This window comes from Abramis brama (assembly GCF_963993115.1).
Source record: "Abramis brama genome assembly, chromosome: 20".
Classification (NCBI taxonomy): domain Eukaryota; kingdom Metazoa; phylum Chordata; class Actinopteri; order Cypriniformes; family Leuciscidae; genus Abramis; species Abramis brama.
In genome coordinates this window covers 5,522,957-5,540,237 of record NC_139982.1, presented here as the reverse complement: position 1 = coordinate 5,540,237, position 17,281 = coordinate 5,522,957, and the positions used below count along the sequence as shown (strand labels likewise).

Genomic DNA, 17,281 nt, shown 5'->3' with positions numbered 1-17,281 from the left:
AAAGAAATAATTAGAATCTGATTGTGTGTTTCAAGTAAAAATATAAAATAAAATAAATAGCAGTTTTCGAAGATTCGTGTCTCAGCCTGGCCTTACGTGGGCATTTCTTGACACAAGTTGCCCCAAAGCTGTATTTCCCGTCAGGGTTGAGAGCGATCTGGTGGGTGTTAGGGTCGTAAAGCATGAGCTGTGGACATGCGTCCTTGCATGTCCCTTCATCCTGGAAGTCCTTACAGGCCTGCAGAAAACAAACCGCATTTCCCATGAGGCAACTAGTCCGAAATCATCTTCATTGCCCTTGAGGTTACATTTACTGCAGCTGTGCACTTCATTGGTAATGAATGTTTCACTGTAACAAATGTTTCCAGCCGCTAGATCACTTCTAAAAGGTTTCTTGTCAAACCTTTTTTTCAGAGGCTTATATGCTATATAGTACACTATAGTTCAAAAGTTTTTAACAAAAAAATGAATATTTTGATTATTCAGCAAGCATGCTTTTTATCAAAAGTGATAGTAACAAGATTTAAAATGTTACAAAAGATGTGGTTGCACTATATTTTACAGTATGTGTACTATAGTGTACTGGCAGTGTACTTCCCCAAGAAAGTACTGGTAATTTAAGGTAACTTATAAGAAGTACATAGTATGTACATGCGAAACAGGACTGTACCAAAGATTTCTATAGATTCTATAGCAGCAGTATAGCAACTGTTTTCAACATTGATAATAACAGGAAATGTTTCTTGAGCAGCAAATCATTATATTTGAATGACTTCTGAAGGATCATGTGACACTGAAGACTGAAGAAATGATGCTGAAAAGTCAGCTTTGATCACAGGAATAAAATGCATTTTAATATTCAAATAGAAAACGGTTATTTTAGTTTTTATTAACACATTCAAGTGGCTGTGAATTTCTCAAATGTTGATTCATACTGCTATTGTTATTCACACTAGTTCAGTTCATAAATACCTAACCTAATTAACTAACTGTATTTACGTTCACATATAGCATACAGTATGTGGTAAATGAGCAAACAATGAATGGTTGGGAAATGAATCTAACGCATCTGCACATGTGTTTCTCACCAGGCAGTCGGTTGGTTTGGGTCCAGTGCAGCCAGCAGCACAATGTTCATTGCAGCAGTCCATAGGTGTGTGTCCCTTACACCTGCCCGAGCACTGCTCCGCACAGATCACCTTAGTCACTAGATTCAGAGAGAGAAGAAACTTCAGAGATGCTAACAGACAAGTAGGGGTCAAGTAATGTTCGTCGGCAGTCGTGAAATATAAGTCAGGGATCAACTACACAAACTAAAGAGGAGCATTTAAAAAAAAAAAAAAACTACTCAAAAAGCAGAAATCCTTACAGAAATCCAAAAACTGTCAATTCACTGTATTTTGCAGTGGTATTGTGCATTACTAACCAGTACAGCATGAAACAAGATAACCCAAGTTTAAGATAACCGATAACCATAACCTATTATTACTGAAAACATCCATAAATGTATCAGTTTTAGCCATATTCTCACAATAATTACAATTACAAAAAAAATTCTGACATGAGATGTAAGTGACCAATCACAACAGACTGGGTCATCTGACCAATCAGAGCAGAGTGGAGTGGACCAATCACAACAGACTGGGCCATCTGATCAATCAGAGCAGAGTAGACCAATCACAACAGACTGAGTCAACTGACCAATCAGAGCAGAGTAGACCAATCACAACAGACTGAGCTATCTGACCAATCAGAGCAATCAGAGGAGAGTTGTCCAATCACAACAGACTGGGCCATCTGACCATCAGAGCAGAGTTGACCAATCACAACAGACTGAGTCAACTGACCAATCAGAGGAGAGTAGACCAATCACAACAGACTGAGCTATCTGACCAATCAGAGGAGAGTAGACCAATCACAACAGACTGAGCTATCTGACCAATCAGAGCAGAGTAGACCAATCACAACAGACTGAGCTATCTGACCAATCAGAGGAGAGTAGACCAATCACAACAGACTGAGCTATCTGACCAATCAGAGCAGAGTACACCAATCACAACAGACTGAGTCAACTGACCAATCAGAGGAGAGTAGACCAATCACAGCAGACTGAGCTATCTGACCAATCAGAGGAGAGTAGACCAATCACAACCGACTGAGCTATCTGACCAATCAGAGGAGAGTAGACCAATCACAACAGACTGAGCTATCTGACCAATCAGAGCAGAGTACACCAATCACAACAGACTGAGTCAACTGACCAATCAGAGGAGAGTAGACCAATCACAACAGACTGAGCTATCTGACCAATCAGAGGAGAGTAGACCAATCACAACCGACTGAGCTATCTGACCAATCAGAGGAGAGTAGACCAATCACAACAGACTGAGTCAACTGACCAATCAGAGCAGAGTAGGCTATCAGAAAGGCAGTGTTTATAGAGACTGAATCTTCAAATAAACTGTTTTCAGAGCCAAACTTTTGAATAGTAGTGTAAAGTATCTGTGTTCCCAGTCTCTAGCTTTTAACAGGTTTCTGTGTTTTTGTTGTTGTTGTTGTTGTGTTTTTTTAAACACTTCTACATAGAATGTTTTCACAAATTTACTAAAAAGCCTGAAAGTAGGAAAAACATTCAGATTCAGTTACTCGAGTAGTTTTTAGGACCACTTACTTGTTTGGCAGTTTTGAGGGCCAGGGCCCCAACAGGAACCATTGGGACAGCTCAGGTCACACTTCTCACCTGCGGGAGGTAGAGTAGAACATTCTTAATCAACGTGCAAAATTAATTAGTACCATTTAATATGCGTGTATATTTAAAAAAAAATAATAATAATCTTGAGGGACTTACAGTCTCTAGCCAAGTTTGGTGCCGGCTTTAGGATTGTAGGCTGGGTCTCCATGTTCAGAATATCAGTCCACTGGATGGTCTCCACATTACATAAATAACTGTTACTGGTAAATTTTAGGTCTATTATTGTTTTCCAAATATAACTTTCAGCACTAGGCATGGAGATTAATGAATGTTATTCCCTCTACAAAACAAATGTGCGAAAGACACACAGGTCAGTTAGAAGCATGTGTTATTCTCATTTGGAAGAAAAGAACACTTTTATATAACCACATACCAGTTAAGCTAGTCAGTGGTAACTGGTTCACGCCTTGTCCGATGCTGTAGTCGGAGTTTAGTAGGACGGTCAAGGCAAATCTGTCTTCATAAAGGGAGTGGCCACGAATGATGCGCAGATTCTCAAGGGGAATGCTGGGAGCTGAGTTGATCCCAATAAGAACATACCCACCAACTTCTTGGATGCTCTAAAAATCAGAAACATTACACATAAAGCTCACTAACATCCATCACTAATACTATATAAAGAGTTGTTATACTGCATAATTTAAATATCGTTGAGGCATCTGTCATGAAATACAAAATATAATAAATATAGTATTAGATATAGATGTATATAGATGACTTACAATAACCAAACAGTAAGATAACAGTAAAATAGCACTGAACGTAGTGTCTGTAAACAGATATATATATACCATACCCTGAGAAAAGACAAGTCGTGTTTTTCAGTCAGATATGTGATTTCCAGGTTTTCCAGAACCACGGTGCAGTTGCTGTACATTTTTACCAGGATCTGATAATGTTCATCCACTGTTCCCAGAAGGGCCAGTTTGTTGTTCGCTCCCTGACACACTTAAACACACAGAGAGAAAGAAAGAACAATTCAATCCACTGGGGCCTTCATGGAAAAAAGCATAATAAAACTCAAATTCCAGTAGAAGCAAAAATGCTTTTGGTTTCTTTTTGCAATTTGTTTAAAACCTCCCAACCAAATTATTTTTGAACATAATTTCAAACACATTGTAATCAGTTTTATTCATTCAATAATACAGTAAGACATGGGGTCAGTAAGATATTGAGCAAAGATGCATTAAATTGATCATACGTGACTTTTATTAGGCTATGTTACAAAATATTTCTATTTCAAAATAAATGCTGTTTTTTTTTTTACTTTCTATTTATCAAATAATTCTTTAAACACATCTATCACAGTTTCCTCAAATATATAAAAGTTTTTAATGTTGTTTATATGTCTGTGACATTTTTAAACCATGTGCAAATTCATAAGCTGAGTATAAAGACGGTCTCAAAAATGAGGTTTGAAATCTCCAGTTTTTCTTATGTCGCAAACTCCCTTTCAACCAATCGCATCAACGTACAGGGCGAGCTTTAGCATATCATTAACTATGACCGCTCTGAAGCAGAGGAGTCTCAAGAGAAGCCATACTGGTATATTTGTCTGTTTATATGAAAAATAAGGTACATTTAGCAATATAGTGGGTGAATTATGTATATGATATTCTTGAGCACCAAATTGGCATCAGCTTTGCCATCAAAGGAATTAAGTATATATATATATATATATATATTTTGAAAACATTAACTGTCAAAAACAGTTATTTTATTTGTAATAATATTTCACAATATTACTGTTTTTTCCTGCATTTTTTTTTTAATCAAATACAGTCTTGCTTGAGCATAAAAAGCTTTATACACAGCCCTTTAACATCAATCACAGTCTTGAGCCTTCTTGTTTATTTCACATTTGTGGAATTTTAGCCCATTTTGCAATGCAAATTTGTTCCAATTACACAAATTAGATGGAGTGTGTCTGTAGACTGCAATTTGCAGGTCAAACCACAGGTTTTCACTTGAATTTAAGTCTAGGCTCTGGCCAAGCCATTTCAAAAATCTTTATTAAATACAAATAAAAGACTAAAATGATTGTAATAAATCATCTGTGAATGTAAATGCTAGAGCCGGAGCCAATCTGAGGCACGTAGGTGTCTTTTGCAGCTAATGAACCAATCAGAATTCAGTGTAGGTGGGCGTTTGTTTTAAGTGCTCTGAGCGGCAAAGGAAAGACTGCGGTGGGCCAAGATAAATAGTGCTTGTGGCAAAGAGAGAGCTCGTATGAATGCTACGAGAACTTACTCTTTCTCACACACTCATCTGGGAAAAAATAACTACTACATTTACTCATTCTGGTCTATATTGCTGCAGAGACACCATTATGAAAAAAGTAGCAATCAAAACAGATAAAACTGTGAGGCGTCAATGATTAATGACAAAATTTGTATCAACAACCCCTATTTTGCACCACAAGATATCCCCTATGAGACCAACATCTTGGCAGTTTCCGCTAATAGATGCATCAGACTGTAAAATTGTGAATAATTGCATTACTGCATAAGTAATAATTAAGTTATTGTGCAACAGAAGACAGATCCAGTTATTTCAAAAGTGACTTCCTAAGACATCACTTGATTAGCTGGAAAGGGTGATGGGAATTCCCACTCATTTGAAAGAAATTAGCATTCAAACGTTAGATAAGACAAATATGAAAGAAAAAAGTAACCTCAATACAAATACAAAACAATGAATCAACAGTGATGTGTTCATGCCTTCTGGTCTGTTCTGCTACAGTCCTTTCTCTTCTTTCTCCGTAATTCTTTCATTACTTTATCCTCAATATTTCCATCACTATACAATACTAAATTGCAGTGGTCTTCAATTGTGGTGGTGGGGACGTACAAATGGGTCGCAAGCCTAGTTTACCAAAAAAAATTCTGTCATCTTTTGGGAAATAAAAGAAGATCTATTGAGGTTGAGTAAATGAAATAAAATTTAAATGAAATTTTCTGTTTAAAAATGAAAATTATGTAATACTCACCATCAAGCATGAACTACTTTCTTCTGCTCAACACAAAAGAAGATATTTTGAAGAATGTTAATAACCAGACAGTTGATGTACCCCATTGACTTCCATAGTATGGAAATAAAATACTATGGGGCCAGTCAACTGTCTGGTTACCAACATTCTTCAAAATATCTTCTTTTGTGTTCAGCAGAAGAAAGAAATTCATAATTGAGGGTGAGTAAATGACTTTCAGAATTACTTTCTGGGTGAACTATCCCTTTAAGGTAACAAACTGCAGGGTAAAACAATGTTAAACAATTGTGCAAAGCAAAACAAACTATATTAATATAAAATAAACAGCAAACTGTATGGTATTTTAGTGCAAACTCATCTATTATTTGGTAGCTTAGACCATGGCTTCATGATTTGATGGAGAAAAAAAAAACTAATTAAAATTGTGATTCAAAATGTGATTAAAACATATTATTATTCACATTATAATGTGAAGTTCATGGTGATTTTAATACTTTCAATGTGGATTTTAAAGACCTTTTGGTGCTGTGCTGGGTCACCACATGATGTTCAAGGTCAACTCTGGGTCCTGAACCAAAACCAGTTGAGAACCACTGCATTAGTTAGGCATATATTGTGCAATGTCAGTGGTAGAAAGGGTTGTTGTGTGGGGGTCAGTTCTTTAATAGGCTTAGATAACAGAGAGGCCAAACAACTCAACTAGCCTCAGGTCAAAGTTGTTTCTAGTTTTAGGATAAGCTAGACTCCACTTTCAAGATACATGTATGTTGAGACAGTTTATAGGAGCCAGCTTGAGACCAGGAGCTGAATAATGGAGCTTTATAGTCACACAAGTGCAAAAAGCCTCTCTCTATGAACACTGAATGGATGAACTGCACAACACATTTACAGAAACCCCTCCTTCAAGTCTTCTTAGCAAAACTAGTATTGTACCGTGAGATGAGGTGTTGACGTAGCAGGTGAGATTTATCATGGAGGATACTCGCTATTGTTGGGTCGCATTCTTTAACGTGTACCAATCACAAGAAGCAGAATAGACTGATACCGATAAGAACCAGTATCTGCTGATACCAATCACAAAAAGCAGAATCGACTGATACCGATAAGAACCAAAATCGGCTGATACCAATCACAAAAAGCAGAATCGACTGATACCGATAAGAACCAGAATCGGCTGATACCGATAAGAACCAGTATCGGCTGATACCAATCACAAAAAGCAGAATCGACTGATACCGATAAGAACCAGAATCGGCTGATACCGATAAGAACCAGTATCGGCTGATACCGATCACAGGAAACAGTATCGGCTGATACCAATCACAGGAAACCGTATCGGCTGATACCGATAAAAAGCAATATCGGCTGATACCGAAAAGAAGCAGTATCGGCTGATACCGATAAGAAGCAGTATCGGTTGATACCGATAAGAAGCAGTATCGGTTGATACTGATAAGAAGCAGTATCGGCTGATACCGATAAGAAGCAGTATCGGCTGATACTGATAAGAAGCAGTATCGGCTGATACCGATAAGAAGCAGTATCGGCTGATACTGATAAGAAGCAGTATCGGCTGATACCGATAAGAAGCAGTATCGGTTGATACCGATAAAAAGCAATATCGGCTGATACCAAAAAGAAGCAGTATCGGCTGATACCGATAAGAAGCAGTATCGGTTGATACTGATAAGAAGCAGAATCGGCTGATACCGATAAGAACCAGTATCGGCTGATACCAATCACAAAAAGCAGAATCGACTGATACCGAAAAGAACCAGTATCGGCTGATACCGATCACAGGAAACAGTATCGGTTGATACCGATAAAAAAAAATATCGGCTGATACCGAAAAGAAGCAGTATCGGCTGATACCGATAAGAAGCAGTATCGGTTGATACCGATAAGAACCAGAATCGGCTGATACCAATCACAAGAAGCAGAATAGACTGATACCGAAATGAACCAGTATCGGCTGATACCAATCACAAGAAGCAGAATAGACTGATACCGAAAAGAACCAGTATCGGCTGATACCAATCACAGGAAACAGTATCGGCTGATACCGATAAGAAGCAGTATCGGCTGATACCAATCACAAGAAGCAGAATAGACTGATACCGAAATGAACCAGTATCGGCTGATACCAATCACAAGAAGCAGAATAGACTGATACCGATAAGAACCAGAATCGGCTGATACCAATCACAAAAAGCAGAATCGACTGATACCGAAAAGAACCAGTATCGGCTGATACCGATAAGACAGACTGATCTCATTACTGTATATATGACCTACCCCAACTCCGTCCCTAAACCTACCCGTCACTGGGGTTAATACCATTTATGAGTCTTCCCCTACCATCCTAGGAAAAAAAATATCGATCCCCAGATGTAGATATACATTTTGCTCCGTTTCGTTCGGACATTTAACGGCGTAGACATGCACGCGGAAGATGACGGTTCGTTTCGGCGTGAACATACACGCGGATAGCTCAAAATGCGTATAGATAACACGTCACTTGACTTGAAAGTGGCGTGTATGTTTACGCAAAGTCATGATGTCATGTTGGATAAGAAGCAGTATCGGCTGATACCGATAAGAAGCAGTATCGGCTGATACTTTTTATCATGTAGCATTATTTATATGGATGCTCCGATCAAGATTTTACAAGCATTAATTAATTAATACAGACAGCAAGGATGCTGACAGTAAAGACTATTATAATGTTACAAAAGGACGAAAGGCAAGTAGTTCTGAAGAACAGAAGAGGGCCTCTGTTATAAGAAACAGTTCAGTAGGAAAAACTGAGGGTGAGACAACAGGTTCCCTGTGCTCTGCTATACTCTCATTGCAATGAGTGCAACAGTGCGTTTCATAGCGCAGAGTAAAGCCATCAACCTATCGCCTACACACCGGACAAGATAAATTCATAAACAGTGTCTTTGACAGTGTTATCTAGGATGGCCGATATGGTCAGTCCCATGCAGAATGAAGGCTTTCTAGAGCAGATGACTTTGGTTGGTTTCACTGGATGTTGCATAAAACACATGACTCTATGAGACAGTAGGATGTTTACCATTTACATAGATGATACTTATCATGTGATGAAGAAATTATGACCAGAGGTAACGTCACTTGTTTTGTTGTTAGCTCACTTCCTTCTCGCAATCCTTCTGGCCCAGTGCCATATTAAGGTGAGGCTTTACCTAGGCTGGCTAAACTTCAGTAGGTATACTGTTCCTCTCTGCATATGACGTAACTGTTTGAGTGTTACTTTTTGCCCCTGGCTGTAGGTGTGCTGGACGTCCTTTATTATGTGTGTTAAGTGTTCCCATGCATCCATACAGGGTTAACACCAAGAAGAACATTAGTCATGTACATTTTGTTGCAATATACGGAAGAAAATGTAATTTACTGTCTACTCACGCATTATAAATGATCTTTCTTGAAGAGGGTGTGAGCGTGTTTTGTTTCTTTAGCATGTTACTACAAAATTCTTCAGAAAAGGCTTGTTTGGGTGGTTAGTATGAGACAATTCCTGCTTAAAAATGGCAGCTGTCATCTGAGATTATATCCCCCTTCCTCAATGGCTGATTAAAAACAGAGAAATCGCATAGGTACTACATTTGGTTAGTATGAATGAAATTTTAACGTACTACTGTATATCCACCATGTTGTTACTGTCATGTGACCTACTAATAGTGACCTAGAATAGTAAAGTGTCAATCAGATGTACACTTCAGAATCTCGCCGGAAGTAGGTGGCATGAAATAAAAGCTGCGATAGTCTTTTGTTTCCTGTTGTGAGGTAAAACGGCTTCTTGAACAAGAAAAAATGTTGGGCAGGACTTGATTTTGTCCATGGGAAATTGACTGGATGGTTGTGGTTTGTTATTGGTCGATCTTATGTGAGTGACTGGTTGCCCCGCCCTCATGCCAGTAAACACATCATCAAAGAAGAGAAGAGATGAGCTGCAAGAGGGAGGGGAAGTTATTTTGATTCAAGATTACGAGAGAACATGATTTTCTTTTTTTGACGTGTATGGATAAATCATTTATAATCCATACTGCAATATTCCATAAAAAAACAAGAATTGTCAATTGTGACTTTATGGTGGCTTTAAATTTGCACCAAACTACTGAATGTAGCTTTAAGACAATATAATAATATGTTTTTTTTTTTTTTTTTACAGACAATAATAATATTTTTTTACTAAAATCATTTCTAAGACAACATAAAATAGACTAAATGGAACAGATCATTTTCCGTTAATGCAGTGTCATTACCTGGAATGGCATTAGCTGTTCAAATCATGTAATTGAGTTACATGAAAATAAATCCACTGTTATGAGGAAACAGCAATGATAGATTATTTCTAATGTAATTATATGTCATTATTTATTCTTTGGAGGCACCTGTAACATCAAATTAAAATGATGTCTTTTATTCAGAGAACACACTGGCCTTTTTTAGTGTGGCATTCAACTGAACATTGCAACATTGAACATGCAGTCGGTATAAGTCGTTTTTTTTTTTTTTTTTTTTTTATATGATATGCCAATTTATTAATAAAACTAATAACAATTAATCACACGAAGGTGAGAAAACAAAAATTAAAAATATGATCATTGTTTTATAATAAAATGTATTCATTTTTAAAATATATTTTTATTGTATATATATATATATATATTTTTTTTTAATAAACATTTACACCAAAAATAACAGGTTAAATTAGGAACTCCCTGTATAAAATAACATATTAAGATAACATTCATTTAGATGATTATTTTCCAAATTTCATTACGTGACCCCAAGTTTATCCCCACTTTGGTTGAAAGTTTCATTTGTCCGTCTGGAAGATGGATTGCACAAAAATGAACACATGCGTATTTTTTTTCTTGCAAGAATAAAGGCAGATGTTTTTGTAAAGTAATTTTGAAGTCTCTGAATCATCCTTCTTGGATCTAGAGCTCAAGGCTTTAGGTTTCAAGAGCAGTTTAAACCTCTCAGGACCACTTCCAGTTTTAATGAGGAAAATAAAGCATTTCCTCAGGTCTTCCTGTGCATTAAGCCCACACTTCCCTCTCCTGCTAGGACAGAATTGTTTGAGGCTGAGGAGAGGAGGTGTATTCCGCTACATATGGCGCAATGTAAACAAAGATAGCATCAAAACACAATGAAAGATTCTCAGGGTGTAGATGACAATAATGAATTCTGTGTCTTTGAAGCTAAATTCTGGATTCCATCCGGGAGTGGATCCAATGAGTGGGATTTAGACTCAAAACTGTGGAAATGAGGGGGTGTTCCAGATCAGGGACTTGAAGAACACACAGGAAGAAGATGGAACAAACAGAGACACACTCACACACTCAAAAAACCAACAACACTACCATTTGAAAAAAGTAATAAAGCAGAGAAACCAAAAAAAAAGCCCTTCTGACATTTCAGGAAGTTCCTTGTATGGGGTCGGTCATTGTGTTACTCCAAACCCAGATGCTATAGTGGCCTCTGGGGAGGGCTGAGGGAGCAAGAAAGAGGGATGGAAAGGGCGAAATTGAGAGAACTGGGAAGAAAGACACGTGTTTGAACTGAGCCAGATGCAAAACACCCACAGAAGAGCCATGTATTTTATTTCACAGAGTGTACTTTAAATGCATTATTGGCTTTATTACCAGAAAGTGATACTGTGTTGATTTCATTTCACTCGCTGTAAAGCTTCTTCCTCTGTTGCACACAAGTACTAAAGGGTTACAAATTTAAGAATATATTTCAGATATGACATCACGGTGAAGAATACTGATTTTAGCATTTGAGGTATAAATTAAGCTTATTGAGTTTTACCAGTGTAAGTTAAATGAGTCAGATCACACAGATTCTCACCTTTCGGAGCCCAGACGTTGAATCGTTAGGTTGATTGACTTTCTTTAATGGCTCGAGCCAGTAGCCCCAAGACGCCTGTTTTGTCTTTAATGGCTCTGTGATGGCCCTTGGAACAGAAGTTCCTGGCCAGTATCAGCATTTCTATAGGTATGCTGATTAGACTGATACTGGTAACAAGCTCAGTCTAGGGTGTTACCTTACTCATTTACATGCTTTGTTTGAATTTGTCTCCACCCCCAAAGTCCCTCCTCCTAAAATGCCTATAAGATACCATGTAAAGTTCCCTCAGTTAGATCATGTTGGAAGTTTCTACAGCCGCATACAGCGGAGTTCTCAATAAAGAATAACTTCTGTTGAACGCGATCCCAACTGTCTCACTGGTCTCTGCTTCGATGAAAGAAAACGTTACAACAGATGGTGCCTTGTGACCCGGATGGAGAAGGAAACTCAAAGAATTTTAAGCTCAAAGAACTGAATCTTGAAACTTCAAGCTCAACAAAAGATCTGACAAAGATTGCCAGACTGAATCTTTCCAGCTTCCTCCAGAGTGAAAACTTCAAGCTCCAAAAAGATCTCAATGCCTGACTGAGTTCCAGACTGAATCCTGAAACTTCAAGCTCAAAGATCTCAACAAAGCTGACTGAGTTCCAGACGAATTTTTTTCTGTACAACCAACGATTCGGTGAGTTACACTCCATTCAAAGAACCAATGCAGACCAGTACAAATGTGTTTTTCCTCTGCGCCGTTCAGAGAAGAAGTTAACAAACAGCTGTAGAGTTTGGTTAACTAAAGATAAGCCTCTAAAAAAAGTTTTTCTTTTAGAGATGAAATTTATCCCTTGTTGTTGGCAGGGAAGATTAACAGTTACATGTTAATATTGTGTGTATGCTCTTCTTAGAAAAGACCTATCTGTGAGCTAGAGAAATTTAGCGTCATGTGCTGATAAGATTGTACCCTCTGTTGGTAAGACAGTAGAGAGAAGTTTTTTTTTTTGTGTGTGTTTGTTTGTGGTAACAGAAATTCACAAAATGTTTAGGAAAAGTACTAGACAGATTACCCCTTTATGGACAGACAATGAGTTTAAGTCTTTGTTATCAGAGCACATGGACTCAATCCTGACTGAGAAAGTCAGATTGAATTTAACAAAGAAATTTGCCATTGATCCAGGCAAAGTTTGGTCAATTGAAGATTGTAAGAAGGTACTAGGAGAAAGTATTCGCAAGAACAGTGTGAAAAGTTTTATCTGTTGTCACAGAGAATTTGGTTTAACCCTAGCTACAGAACAGTCTAAGCGCAACTCCGAGCTAGAGAAACAGATCAAAGAGCTCCGTGCTAGAATATCTTCGTTGACTAAGAAAGTAAACCGCAACAAAGATGCAGAAAAAACTGATGTGGAAGAAGTTAGTCAGCCTGATAACAATTATCCTGACTTAAAAGCTGTCTTTGAAACAAATGTAGCCATCCAATCAGTAACTGATCAGCCTGTAGATTCAGTGCAGGTTTGTGGGGCTAGGAGAAGATCTCAGGGAACTAAAAGTGTTACTCCAAACTCTTCTGCTGTCCAAATACAAACGGTTGCCAAAACATCTTTATGTCCTAAGGATATAGATAGACTCTCCCAGAGTTTACCCTCAGCACGCACAAATTTTTCTGAATTTAGAAGAGCATTGTTCAGTAAAATGCATCTTTACGACATGTCGTTGCTGGAAGTCACACAGCTGATGTCACAAATTCTAACTGAATCTGAATTCAACAATTTTGAGTCTGCTGTTACTTCCGAACTGCAACATGTCAGTAAAGGCGATTTGAGAGAAGGTGTTTTGAAAATCCTAAAGAATATCTTAGGACCCAAAATCGATTGGTCGAAAATTACCAATTGTGTACAGAAGAAGGGGGAAACTGTTTGTGAGTACACAGAAAGATTTTGCCAGACCGCTGCCGCTTACAGCGGAATCGCTGACACTCCAGAGAAGGTGTTAGGTGATAATGGTCCCCTAGTTAGGGCATGGTTTCAGGGTCTTATGTCAGAACATAAAAATGCATTGCCTTACTTAAAATTAACTTGGTCCAGTAGAACCCTGCAAAACAACTTGGACAGGTTAGCTATTTGGGAAAGAGACTCTAATGTTAAAGAGAGAGTAAGAATTGCAGCAGCATCCTTTAAGGTCAATTCAGAGAAACAGAAACGCAAATGTCCTAAGAGAGAGGGCAGCTGTAATTACTGTGGTAAACCTGGCCATTGGATGAATGAGTGTAGGAAAAGCAAAAAGAACTTTAAAGAAGTTAACAAGGTTAATCAGCTTCTGCTTAGCCTGCTTGATATTCTGAAGCAGCCCCTCCCCTCCTCGTTAAACTCGTGGGGCAACTTGATACGGTGTTAACCATTTAGGCTGTGAGTGCTTAATTTCCCCAGTAACTTACAACAAAGATGAAAGACTTATTTTTGTTTAATAGAACAAAAGGAAAGTGACTGTCTCAGCCTTTGTTTGGGGGACATTCAGTATACTCACAGCCTTAAATGTTATGCCACAGAATATTGCAGTCAGACAACCATCCTCTGTTAATGATGTCTACTAGGACTGATGTTTCACTGGAGAATGGAAATGTGCCAATTTTCTCACACACTGTACAGTGTGTACACAACACAGGGACAGAATAGGACACGGACAGTGAGGAGCCCAGGAAGAACTGGAAGCAACAGGCTTTCGGGGGCCAACCCTGTGGTGAAGATTCCCTTATAGGCCCTTCCCAACCATTAGTCCATCCTTACCTCACTGGTCCATAGGTGTCAAATAAATTAAGAAATAGGGAAAGAATGAAACGACAACAGTAGACTCTGAAAACGATAGAACCATAGTGTTTAAACTGCTACAACCGTAGTGTTTTGAAGAAATACTGCTCTCTGTTTTTCTGTTTTCTGTCTTACAGTGTGCAGATAAAACTTGATGGCGTTTCCGAGATCCATATGCAACGACCGTCACATCTGCGTATGAAGCCCCAACCTCAAGAAGACAACCAGACCCACTGCTGAATGAACTATCACAAGAGAAAATGAAAAAAAACACAACGCAGAGAAAAATTCACGGACCCTAAATTGCATGTTTGTTTCTGTGTCAGCATGCAATTACAGATGAACAACACAGAGCAAGTTATATGTGCCTGTAACTTACACCAGTTACAAGAATGAACTTTATGTGTCTAAATTTGTATTTTTGTGAGAGTTTTTAAGAACTCTCAAACGGGGGACTGAAGGGTTACAAATTTAAGAATATATTTCAGATATGACATCACGGTGAAGAATACTGATTTTAGCATTTGAGGTATAAATTAAGCTTATTGAGTTTTACCAGTGTAAGTTAAATGAGTCAGATCACACAGATTCTCACCTTTCGGAGCCCAGACGTTGAATCGTTAGGTTGATTGACTTTTTTTAATGGCTCGAGCCAGTAGCCCCAAGACGCCTGTTTTGTCTTTAATGGCTCTGTGATGGCCCTTGGAACAGGAGTTCCTTGCCAGTATCAGCATTTCTATAGGTATGCTGATTAGACTGATACTGGTAACAAGCTCAGTCTAGGGTGTTACCTTACTCATTTACATGCTTTGTTTGTATTTGTCTCCACCCCCAAAGTCCCTCCTCCTAAAATGCCTATAAGATACCATGTAAAGTTCCCTCAGTTAGATCATGTTGGAAGTTTCTACAGCCGCATACAGCGGAGTTCTCAATAAAGAATAACTTCTGTTGAACGCGATCCCAACTGTCTCACTGGTCTCTGCTTCGATGGAAGAAAACTTTACAACAGTACGTAGGTTTCAGTGTTGGGAGTAACAAACGTAACAAATCTAGTTAGACTTACTTAAAAAAAAGCATGCAAACCAATTGTAAATTGACGTAAAAAACAAAGTAAAGTGAAATAGGAATGGTATTTTGTACTGACAAACGCGTAGTTACAGTACTTACATTTACTTGATCACTTACTTGATCATTTACTTGATCACTTACTTGATCATTTACTTGATCATTTACTTGATCATTTACTTGATCATTTACTTTAGATTTACTCTTGATTTAGTATAGCTACCATTGTTGTGTTTGGCATGCTGAATGTTGAAGTCTGTTTGTGACTCAAGCATGGTCAATTGCAAGATCATTATTTGACATGAAAATAGACTAGTTTGTTTCCACTATCTGTCACTTCCTATTTGTCTCATATTCTGAATTTGCAGACGCCATAATTATGTGTTGAGGTTACAGGGCAAGTCTTGGTATTAGTGTTAATTTAATTTAGTACATTTTGTGTTTGTCTTGGTACTGTCAAATGTCTTTTTTAGTTTTTAACAGCTTTACTTGATCATTAATTCTTTTTTTAGTCTCGTTATTCTAGTTTTAGTCATTCAAAATCAAATTAAAAAAGCATAATGGTATGATGATCACAATTAATTTAGCTCAAAATCTTGATTATTGAGCATGATGGTTGTCAATTTATTGCACTTTTACCTATAAGCACAAACCCATATTCTCTCCATTATGAAAACTGGTAAAACTCAAAAGTTTATCTCCAAAGCTAAAAACTTCCCAAATTCCTAATAGTAATACCAAACGTTAATGTTTTTATATTAAAAGATATAGAGGTCGCATTTATTCCGCAATCACAATCGCAAACAATATGATTGAGATCTATGCTTGGATTTATTACAGTTTATCACTGAGAAGTAGAGCTGTACAATTAACCATTTAAATAAAATCACGATCTCGATTCAAACACCCATGCAATATTATTCTTAAATGACAGTGATTCGGCTATATGTCTATTAAACCTTTTCCAAGTACAATTGCAGCGAAAATTCATATCTGTGTTTGCGCTGCAGTTGAGCCAGGGAGAGCAGTTGTCATGTATAAGTATGAAAAAGCTTCACAAACAGTCTTTTCAATCACACAGAATAATCATTTCTGTGTTACAAAATATGCATATTATCTACAGTATAGATCAAAGTAGAGGAAATCACCTTTTGAAAGTAATCTCAAAGCAATTCAAATAACGATTGTATCAATTACATCGTTACACCAGTAGGTGGCGACAAGTGACTGTTAGAAAATGTATTTGTCATTGAATTATTTGTTAAAGAGAATCGTTCAAAAATGCTGAATAAGTGTTTACGAGTCATTGAATCATTCATTCAAACTGATTTTTTTAAATCATTAATTTAGATTAAATATATTGAAAAGACTGCAGCAATTAACATTTTGTCAGAGCCTTTAGTAAATTACATGTTATTTTGTTTAGTTATCTGTTCAAATTCATGAGAGAATCGTGATCTCTGTTTGAAATAAAAACTAAAAATTTGTGATTCTCCATTTATCCAGAGTCGTGCAGCTCTTCTGAATGTTTGATGGCCGATTTAGTTGCAGCAAACAGCGCAAATGACTCGTGAACGACCACAGACTGGCTGTGTATAACACTTTATTTTGAGCAGAATATCTGAATGAATAGAGATTGTTAAACTCCAACATACATCAATAAACACATGGCAGAAAAATGTATCATTTTAAGAGAAAAGGCTTTGATTAGGGGATTTAAACTCTTGATATCTGGCAACCTCGAGCATGAACGCTGGTGGAGGCTTTAAAAAAAAAAAAAAAAAAAAAATACACAGTCTA

The 17,281-nt window shown here is 37.5% G+C and overlaps 1 protein-coding gene and 1 long non-coding RNA gene across 2 annotated transcripts in view; both read right to left on the bottom strand.

Annotated features, from left to right (window-relative positions):
• The window catches only part of LOC311071474, a 72,047-nt gene that overhangs the window by 10,474 nt on the left and 44,292 nt on the right, over positions 1 to 17,281 (bottom strand). The window lies entirely within an intron of this gene.
• The window catches only part of LOC311070380 (epidermal growth factor receptor-like), a 37,470-nt gene that overhangs the window by 715 nt on the left and 19,474 nt on the right, over positions 1 to 17,281 (bottom strand). Inside the window, exons 2-7 of the mRNA XM_084094205.1 lie at positions 3,549 to 3,700; positions 3,126 to 3,312; positions 2,849 to 2,968; positions 2,672 to 2,740; positions 1,089 to 1,207; positions 97 to 238 (exon numbers count right to left, since the gene is read on the bottom strand). Of these exons, the coding sequence (XP_083950331.1) occupies positions 97 to 238; positions 1,089 to 1,207; positions 2,672 to 2,740; positions 2,849 to 2,968; positions 3,126 to 3,312; positions 3,549 to 3,700 (789 nt within the window). The remainder of the gene's footprint in view (positions 1 to 96; positions 239 to 1,088; positions 1,208 to 2,671; positions 2,741 to 2,848; positions 2,969 to 3,125; positions 3,313 to 3,548; positions 3,701 to 17,281) is intronic.